Here is a 9,850-nt window from a genome sequence, read left to right as displayed (position 1 = left end):
CCTACCTCTTGAGAAGGAAGCCATAGGCTGTAAGTATGTTTACAAAATTAAGAGAAATTCAGATGATAGTATAGAAAGGTTGAAAGCCAGACTAGTTGCAAATGGGTATACCTAATAGGAGGGAGTTGATTATAATGAGATATTCTCACCAGTAGCCAAGATGGTTACTATGAGATGTCTCATTTCCATTGCTGCTGTCCAAGGTTGGCATTTGCATCAATTTGATGTAAATAATGCCTTCCTCCATAGTGACTTAGAAGATGATATATACATGCACAAGCCACCAGGCTACACAAAAGGAGGTCCTCAACAGGTTTGCAAACTTCTCAAACGTTTATATGGTTTGAAACAAGCTTCATGATAGTGGTATGCCAAACTTACTTCATGCCTTCTAGATTTTGGTTTCACTCAATCAGAAGCTGATTACAGTCTTTTTACCATGACTAGTGGCACTTGTTTCACAGCTTTACTTGTTTATGTTGATGACATGTTAGTTACTAGTGATTTAATGGATTTTATAACTGCCATCAAGAATTGTTTGCATGACAAGTTTAAAATCAAAGATCTCGGGACTTTGAGATACTTCCTTGGGATTGAAGTACTTGATCACCAAAAGGGATTCACATCTGCCAGTGAAAATATGCACCAAATATTCTTGCTGATTCTGGTGTTTTAGGGTCAAAACTTGCCAAGATTCCCATGGATCAAAATTTAAAATTCAGCAAGGATGATGGTATGCCTCTCATTAATCCCTCTGTGTATCGAAGACTCATTGGCGGGTTATTATACTTGACCATCACTCGCCCAGCCATTAGTTATCCAATTCAAATTCTTAGTCAATTTATGGATAAGCCTACTACAATTCATTTAGCTGCTGCTTATAAAGTCTTAAAATACATCAAGGCTACACCTGGTCAAGGCCTCTTGTTATCTGCTTCCTCTGAATTACAATTGATTGCATATTGTGATTTTGATTGGGCATCATGCTCTGACACCCGCAAGTCAGTTACTGGATATTGTATGTTTTTGGGTCACTCTTTAATCTCTTGGAAGTCCAAAAAACAGAGTGTTGTGTCTCGTTTCTCAGTTGAAGCTGAGCAATGGCTACCACATCTTCTGAACTCACCTTGATTCGATTCATTCTTGCTGATTTGCATGTGTCACATCCTCGAGCAGCCACATTCTACTATGATAACTAAGTTGCTCTCCATATTGCAATAAACCCTATTTTCCACAAATGCACCAAACACATTGAATAGGACTGCCATGTGATTAGAGACAAAATCCTTGAAGGCTCCATTTCCACAACTCATGTTCCTAGCCACCTCCAACGAGCTGATCTGCTTACTAAAGCGTTGCCATCATCACTTCTTCATTCTCATTTGCTCAAGATGGGAATTGCCAGCCTCCATTATCCATCTTGTGGTAGGGTATTGTAGCCTACAGCTCAAGCTACAAGTCGTGCATCCACTACAGCATACACACGAGAGAAATGCTGAAAATTTAAAAGATTCTACAATATTCTTTTTTGTCTATTTCTGTTTTGCTATTTTGTCTTTATTAGTGAGCTGTATAGTTACTTATTTTAGTTTTTACAGTTAAGATAGAGGTAGCAGGCTATATTTAATTTCCTCAATGTGTATAGATTTGATTCATTCAATTCAATACATGAGAACAAAAGTTTCTTCTCATTTCCTTCTTGGGTTGAATCCTATAATTCTTTCTATTTTTTCATTTTGTGTTAACAATAAACGATGAGGAAAAGGAAAACAAAAACATTTATAGGAGATCTATATGGTGTGTCTGTGTTTTTGTTTTTAATTCCATGCTCAAACAACAGTGATTAAGATAGCTATAATTAATGATTATAAAAGAATTGTAATATTATATATTTTTTGTATAATTAAATTTATAGCCTGTGTTTTTTTAATTCCATTCTCAAACATAAATGATTAAGATAGCATCCCATAAATTAAATATAATGCAAGAAAGAATATATGACGATTATGCCTACATATTACCAGTAATCAAAATTATATAGAACTCTCTCAATTAATTACTTCCGACAAATTGAATCTTTAAAACAAAAGCAAAGTTGGGTAGGTAATTATTTTTGATGATGAGAAATGTGATCATAATTTCGATGTCAACCTTATTTTGTAATTTTGTCCTTCATGACTAGTAAATTCCCCCCAACTACGCAATTAATTGTTGCAAATTTGAATTAAGAAAAAGTAATAAAAATGATTAGAAATCAATGCGAATAATCACTCAAGATCCCACTGTTAAAACATAAATCATGGGATCCGAAAAACAATGTTGAGTAGGTGAGGTGCATGCATGAAACATCACTTGATAAACATGTCACACGACCACACACAAAACCATATAAACATATCATAAAAGATAAACTAAAAACTAAAATGTGTCTATTTAGATAAACAAGTCGTGATGGTCGTGCTTGAATGTGACCGCGCGTCGACCGATGAGCAACCGTCGACCGAGGTGGGTCGGAAATTTGTAATTATAATCAATTTTAATGTATTACAAGTTTGAAAACAAATTGAAAGAATAAAAAAAGAGGATGAGAGAATGGAAGGTGACAAAGCAATATAAAGGGTGTCATAACTTTTGGGCAATAAAATGATTGTTGAAAAGGACCATAGAGAGGAGAGAGAGAGAGAGAGAGAGAGAGAGAGAGAGAGAGATGGGGGAAGATAAGTTTTCATGAAGGTCTCAATAAAGGGATTGAAAAATATAGGGGAGGATAAGGGGCATTTTCCTCACTTGAGCATCATGTTGTTGGCCATCAAAGGACACTAGCTAGAAAGTGTACTCCATAACCCAATTCTTGGATTTGGATACGGATACCTCAAAAATTCCTTAAATATAGGTCTTCCTCCTAGTCCTGGTTCTGTGTCCCCTCCTCCTCTGACCTTTTTTCTTCTCCACAATTCACACTTTCAAGAACCAAACTGCTTAAGAGAACAGTGCTAAAGTGCGCCTTATGCATAGGATAATAGGTGGTGCGCACTGTGCATTACGCGTACCATATGAGAATGGTTTGTGAGTGAGCCTAATGTGAACCCAGTGCACTCATAGCTCCAATACAAAAACTCCCCGATCCACCATTTTTGCACCAAAACTCTCTCAAAAGGAAAAGCCATCAACGCTTTATCTTTTTACCTTCTCTAAACCGGTCTGAAAAGTCCTAAGCTTTTTTTTTTCCGTCACCAAAAATAGCTGCAACACCAAACACGTTGCTCGAACCTTTGAAATCTCACTCCAATTCCCACCCAAACCCCAAGCTCTGAGCTTCAAATCCAATTCGAAAAACGAAGCCTTTTGCATAGCTCCATTCTTCATCTTCCAGAGCAAGCCCACCCATGTCGTCCGATATAAGCTAAACGAAATTTTTCGCACTCAATTGTCAGAACGACTGATCGTACCTTGATTTGAATTCCGTATGGATAATTGTGCGAACTGTGGAAACGGAGTGACCGATTTATTTGTAGCGTCTGTGAGGTGTTAAAACGATTTGGGAAAGGAATTGAGGATTAAGGGTTGTTGGGTGGTTCGGGAGGGAGATGGGTACGGATCGTCTGCTTTTGCCGACGGTGGGACCGCCGATAAAGCGGCGAGCTGGGTTGCGGAGAAAGCAGGCTGGAAGAGGCTCGTATAGAGGGAGTTAAGCTTTTTGGTGTTTTTGGAGGAATAGTGTGTATGTTAGAGGACGGTGAGATAGATAGAGAGAGTGAGAGAAAGATGGGAGGTGGCGTTGGTGCTATTGGTAACACTGAGTTACGGCAGGTGCTAAGGAGCCTCTGTTTGAATACGGACTGGGTGTACGCAGTGTTTTGGAAGCTCAAACACCGCTCTCGGATGTGAGTTTTTGGATGCTTTTCACTCTTAGATCATGTGTGTACAGTTGTTTTTGGATACTGAGAAAGCTGAGGAAACTACCAGGAAAAGGGACTGGTAGTTTTCTGGGAAACGAAGTGTATGGAACTTTTGGCTCAAAGAAGATGCGAGTTTCGTGGCACTTAAGATATATAGTGATGCTTTAGTTCATTAGTTGTGTCCATATATTTTGTTTTATTTTTATTTTTTTTTGCTCTTTTAGTTCTCTCTCTGTCTCTCTGTCTCTCTCTATCTCTTCAAGTTAACAGGGGGGGTATTTCTTGGTCGATTTAATCAGCTAGTTTGGGATTTGAGCGCATAAAGGAACGTGCTATGCATCTTAAATTTTTTGTTTCAATAGTTTATAATTTCTTTTTTAGTTTTTCTCTGTTTTTTCTTAAGTTTCGAGGTCTGAATATTTATTTAGTATTGAGGGAAATTTGGGCTGAACATTGTCTGTTTAAAATTTATGCAGAAAAGCATGATGACTTGGTGATTTTCATTCTGGTTATGGTTTCATTTGCAGGGTGTTGACATGGGAAGATGCTTACTATGACTTCCATGAGCGACATGATTCTGCGGGGAATAATTGCTGCAGCAAGACACCGGACAAGTTGCATGATGGCCATTATTCGCATGATCCCCTAGGTTTAGCCGTGGCAAAGATGTCGTATCATGTATATTCTCTGGGAGAAGGGTAGGACTCTCCTCACTGATTGGCCTTTTGACTTGCTTTCTGAGATTGCTCGTCATATATATATATATATATAGATGGATGTTTTGTGAACATTGCCCGCGTATTGCTTCTTTTTGGATCCCCTTACGTTTTTGTTTAAATCTAGAAACTTTAAAATTATCTCATTTAAATAGGTTTATGCTTGTGGTCAATCTTTCTGGTTTGCATCATCACTTCACATCTTAATCCTTCGTTTTCACAGGATTGTTGGACAGGTGGCAGTTACGGGAAAGCATCAGTGGATCTTTGCAGATAAGCAAATTACAAGTTCCCGATTGTCATTTGAGGTGATGAACTTCCTTGGTACTCAATGAAACTAAATTACATAGGACTTAAATTATTGTACAACAATTCATATTGATTCCAGAATAGCTCATCACATGTCTAATTGACTTGCCACTCATTCTTAAAGTTATTAATTTTTTTTCTCCCCTATTGTTGTGTTCAGTACTGTGATGGGTGGCAAACTCAATTTTCAGCAGGGATCAGGGTATGCCTACTTTCATTATTATGTTTCAAGGTTGTAAGAACTGATGAATGCTTGGGAAGGCGAGGTTTTTGTTTCTGCAATGCGCTTGCCAGTGGTTTTGTTTATTATATTATCTTCAATTCTTTGGGGACATTACTGTGAATATTAATTCAGCCACTTTCCTTATTAAAACAAAAAAAAAAGAATAATTCAGTCACTTTCGTTTTATGCGTTGCTGAATTGTCATCATCTGAATTGCAATGCATAAGCATATGACTAAAGAGAGAAATTATGTCATTAACTTGGTCTTGTTTTGTAATGATAATGGATTGATGACTACACTGTGGAGAACTGTTTCTACGTTGTCCAACACCTTCATTAACTCTATCTTTTTTGGCTTTACTCTTGCGTTTTCTACTAAAGTTCCCTTGTATATCATGTTAACAAAATTATTCTTGTTTTGTCTTGTAGACTATTGCTGTTGTTCCTGTTGCTCCACATGGAGTTGTGCAGCTTGGCTCTTTGAATAAAGTACGATTCAAAAAGCTAATTTTTGTGCAGTTTGTTTCGTTTTGTGTTATTAATTTGGTATTATAGCAATTCAGACAACGATATATTTCTGTCTCTGTACTTTGCAGTGAATAACGATTCATGAACTGTTCAACTTTTCCTTGTACTGGACATTTTTGTTTATGATCAGTTGGTGCTTTTACACTAAATAATGAGGGCAGTTTTAATGGTGAAAGGATGGGGCTTTCACCTAATCTCCTCTCTCAGGACTTTGCTTTGCTGGATTAGAATGGTAATAATTGTGTAAAAACAACTGGGACATCTGTTTTTAAGTTGTTCTTCCCATAATGGAGATGAAGTGGAGTGGTCTAAGGGACGTCTTGACAATGTCAATAGAGTAATTAGTTTCCTTATACTGTGGAATTGAACCTGTTTCTTTTATTCTTCAATATAAGTGGTAAGATACACACTCCCATGTGATGACTGCCTTAAGTGCAGATCCTTTCAGTACGTAAAAGAGATCTGTAAAATGGATCGGTGATCACCAAGGAGGGGAATTGGTGTACTCCTAGACAACTGGGCCAGTGGTATTCTTGTGTCTGTTTTATTTCAAAAAAATTCTCCCCTTTTTGACAAGTGTCGTAGGAATTGCTACTGTCTTGCACTTGTTTATCCCATTTGTTTGTCCCTACTCATTAATGATTCACATGCTTGGATGCTCCATGGTATGCCCCCAATATTTCTTCTTGTTTTTCTGCATGGATTTATGCAATAGTAATGCTACAAACCACACTCTCGTCCCGCTTTTATTCTCCTATGCAAAATGTTCCAATTCTGAAGTTTCTGAACTCAACGTAGAGGTGATTTGATGCTGGATTTACTTTTCTATTTATTTTTTCTTTGAGAAAAGCAGGTCGGTGAAGACATAAAGCTGGTGAATCATATTAGAGATGTCTTTTTTGATCTCCAAGGTTCCTCAATAGAGCATATACCTAGTCCAATACTAAGTAGTATGAAGAATTTATTACATCTGGTAACTCTCTCATGCACATATATGAAGCAACGAGAATTTATCATTGTGTGACACAGTAATATTCAACTGTCTGTTTTCTCAGCAAGATGTGCCGGCAAATAGTTCGGCTTCAGTGATGATTACTGATTGTTTACGAAATTCTGATAAAGCCATAGACAAAGAAGGAGCAGATGTTTGGTTGTCCATGTTTCCATGTTTTGGGAAAGATAGAGGCAATTCTTGTGCGTTTCTACCGCATGGTTTTTATCAGAGAAAGGCAGTGGAAGTGGTCTATGATCATGAGCGGCTTGAATTATGCAACTCAGTAGGTGATGAAAGTGCCCAGTTGCATTCATCAAACTCTAACATTATCTATTTGGAGCACCAGAAACTAGTTGGTGGCAGGACATGTGGTGGCGACATTAATGGCTGCAAAGATACAGAGGGGGGTTCAGAACCTAATTTCCATTCATTGTCGCACGGTTCTGCTGTAGTTAGTGTCAACTTAAGTGATGTTATACCTCCAGCTGACCAGAACCTCCTTGAATCTGCTGTTTGTGACAGAATTAAGCTGGATGGTAAGGATTTTTACAAAAATGGTTTGTTACAGATACCTGAAACTTCAGACATGAAATTTGACAAAGATTCAGAAAAGTTGCAATTTCAAGCTGAGTCAAGTCACATGGACATATTGAACACATCTTTGCATTTCCCTGCTGGCTATGAGCTTCATGAAGCACTTGGACCGGCTTTCCTCAAAACAAGTAATTATTTAAATTGGGAATCAGCAAAGACTGAAGATGGAGTAATTATTGAGATGCCGGAGGGGATGAGCAGTAGCCAATTGACATCCAATTATTACCCTGATCATCTTCTAGAAGCAGTAGTGTCCAATGTTTGCCAAAGTGATAGTGATGTTAAAAGTGATAAACTGTTGAGTAAACCGGTGCAGTCTCTGTCCACAACCGAGGTTAATCCAGAGTCTTCTGGTCATACCGTGGATGCTATTACTTCTGTACATTATCCGTTTGAACAGCCCTCTCATTTAGAGGACAAACAGCACTGCTTGAGCTCATCAGGGGTATGTGGTGTGATATCCCCAACAAGTTTTTCATCCAATTGTACAAGTACATGTAGTAAGCATCTGGAGAGATCTTCCGAACCAGCTAAGAACAACAAAAAGAGATCCAGGCCTGGTGAAAATTCTAGACCTAGGCCTAGGGACAGACAATTGATCCAAGACCGTATTAAGGAGCTGCGGGAGCTGGTGCCCAATGGATCAAAGGTAACTTTCTTGCAATCTGTCCTGCCTGCTGAGTTTTGGTCTAGCCATAGTTCCAGTCATTATTGATGTAATATCTGCTGAAAATTTTCTGATCATTTGCAGTGCAGTATTGATTCACTGCTGGAACGCACAATCAAACACATGCTCTTTCTGCAAAGTGTAACTAAGCATGCTGACAAGCTAAACAAATGTACCAATTCAAAGGTAAAAGCTTAGGCATTCAACCATCAACTATCTTCTTGCACAGGCTTGATGGATAAAGAACTTAAAACCGATCTCCTTCCTAAGTTAGGAAGCATAAAAGTGGATTTTGATCACACGATCAGTTTTCTTTTATCAAGTATGCATAATATTGAGCACTATTTAATTTCGATTATATGTGGCAGTGCCTGTAGATAATTACTTATAATTCGTTTGGAGTGGACTCCTCCAAGTCAATCTGGTGGTAGTATTGTCCATCTCTAGTAAACTAATCTGTTTTTAATAGCAGAAATTAAGTGTTAATCATACCTTCTCCAAGTCCATCGGGCAATAAACTGCTAGACTTCCAAGTTGATATGAACTAACTGAGATTTTAATGTCTTACGGCCTATCAGCATGGCCATATCTGTTTTATACTAAGCCACTCCTCTCTTATATATTACTACTAAATTTGCAGTTGCATGACAAAGGAACTGCGGGCATTATAGGATCCTCTGGTGCTGAACACGGTTCAAGCTGGGCAGTGGAGGTGGGAGGCCATTTGAAAGTTTGTTCTATAATAGTAGAGAACCTTAACAAGAGTGGCCAGATGCTTGTAGAGGTATGTATAACTAATAGGGGTAGCACTTTGCACAGGTTTAATTTTGTTTCTGGAAGTAAGATTTAGAATAAAGAAGACAAGGAGAAGCCACTAAATAGATTATGCATGACAGTCCAATTTACTTCTCCAAAGAAAATGCTCCTCTATTTTATCCTTCATATCATTATTTATTTTTTAATTCTAATTTCCACCATTACCACTAGACTAGCTGATATGTGCAGATGTTATGTGAGGATTGCAGCCATTTTCTTGAGATAGCTGAGACCATCAGAAGTTTGGGTCTGACAATCTTAAAAGGTGCAACAGAAGCTGAGGGCGAGAAGACTTGGATATGTTTTGTGGTTGAGGTAGGTTCAGAAATATGGATGATGAATATTTGGTTCTTATTGACTGTGTTGACGTGTTTGATTATTTGGAAGTTCTAATTATTCAGGGCCAGAACAACAGAAGCATACGCAGAATGGATATATTGTGGTCCCTTGTCCAAATATTGCAACCCAAAACAGCAATGCAACCATGATGGCTTGTCGGCTCTTGGAGATTTTCATGTAGGCTTCTCTGTAAAATATCGTGAGTCGTATTTGATATTTATGGGCTTTCGTTTGAACAACCTCTCGCCCCCCACCCCAACACATGAAAAAAAGAAGGAAAAAGGGTAAAAAGAAAGACCAAGGAAGATGGAAAGAAAGAAAACCAACGATTATCTTGAGAGCATTTTTCTCTCTCTCTACGTTGCAGTGTGTAAATGTAAAGATGGCATTTGTTGTTTCCCTATATTTACTGCTTGAAAGTTTTTTGGTTATTTGTTTGGAAGTTGGATTAATATTGAGAAGAGAGAGTCCTGAACCAGTATTTTAAAGAATAATGCTACTAGGCCTTATAATCACTCAGATGACCCTCTTGACATGGTACAAGCACATGGTGCCACATGGTTTATTAAAAAAAAAACACAAACACGAGTAATGATTTGTACAAATTTCAAATAGACGAGTCATGCACGGTCCCTTTGTAAAAAAAATAAAAAATAAAAAACATCTATTTTTAGTGGGATCAACTTTTTTACAATGGGCTTGTGCGGGATGTCTATTTAGAGCTTGTATATAGTAATCCAAACAAAAAAGGGATAGAATAAATCT

At 37.8% G+C, this 9,850-nt stretch overlaps 1 protein-coding gene across 5 annotated transcripts; it reads left to right on the top strand.

Moving 5' to 3' along the window:
- The first annotated feature begins 2,712 nt into the window (after nucleotides 1–2,712).
- On the top strand, nucleotides 2,713–9,579 carry LOC108995983 (transcription factor bHLH155-like). Of its 5 annotated transcripts, none has more exons than XR_001996943.2 (11): nucleotides 2,714–3,884; nucleotides 4,427–4,597; nucleotides 4,839–4,923; nucleotides 5,085–5,126; nucleotides 5,577–5,636; nucleotides 6,526–6,648; nucleotides 6,731–7,912; nucleotides 8,015–8,116; nucleotides 8,571–8,714; nucleotides 8,956–9,061; nucleotides 9,148–9,579. XR_001996943.2 is itself a non-coding variant. In XM_035691674.1 (11 exons), exons 1-11 carry the CDS (start codon nucleotides 3,724–3,726, stop codon nucleotides 9,137–9,139), a joined length of 2,202 nt encoding a protein of 733 aa, XP_035547567.1. In that variant the 5' UTR covers nucleotides 2,715–3,723; the 3' UTR covers nucleotides 9,140–9,579. The 5 variants fall into 5 exon arrangements, 4 of the variants coding, with proteins under 4 accessions (XP_018827230.1, XP_035547567.1, XP_018827229.1 ...); XM_035691674.1 differs by having other exon boundaries at nucleotides 2,715–3,884; nucleotides 8,936–9,061; nucleotides 9,134–9,579; XM_018971684.2 differs by having other exon boundaries at nucleotides 2,718–3,884; nucleotides 6,529–6,648; nucleotides 8,936–9,061.
- Nucleotides 9,580–9,850: the final 271 nt, after the last annotated feature.

This window comes from Juglans regia, chromosome 1 (genome assembly GCF_001411555.2).
Source record: "Juglans regia cultivar Chandler chromosome 1, Walnut 2.0, whole genome shotgun sequence".
In the NCBI taxonomy this organism is placed as follows: Eukaryota; Viridiplantae; Streptophyta; class Magnoliopsida; order Fagales; family Juglandaceae; genus Juglans; species Juglans regia.
The sequence above is the reverse complement of the archived record's forward strand: the minus strand, read 5'-3'. Positions and strand labels throughout refer to the sequence as shown.

What these genes read in the sequence shown, in the direction of transcription:
- LOC108995983 (XM_018971683.2), top strand. Translation starts at nt 3,724, where the DNA reads ATGTTAGAGGACGGTGAGATAGATAGAGAGAGTGAGAGAAAGATGGGA. An exon ending in AATTTTCAGCAGGGATCAGG is followed by an intron (nt 5,127 to 5,576) that starts GTATGCCTACTT and finishes TTTGTCTTGTAG; the next exon opens with ACTATTGCTGTTGTTCCTGT. An exon ending in TGGTGCCCAATGGATCAAAG is followed by an intron (nt 7,913 to 8,014) that starts GTAACTTTCTTG and finishes GATCATTTGCAG; the next exon opens with TGCAGTATTGATTCACTGCT.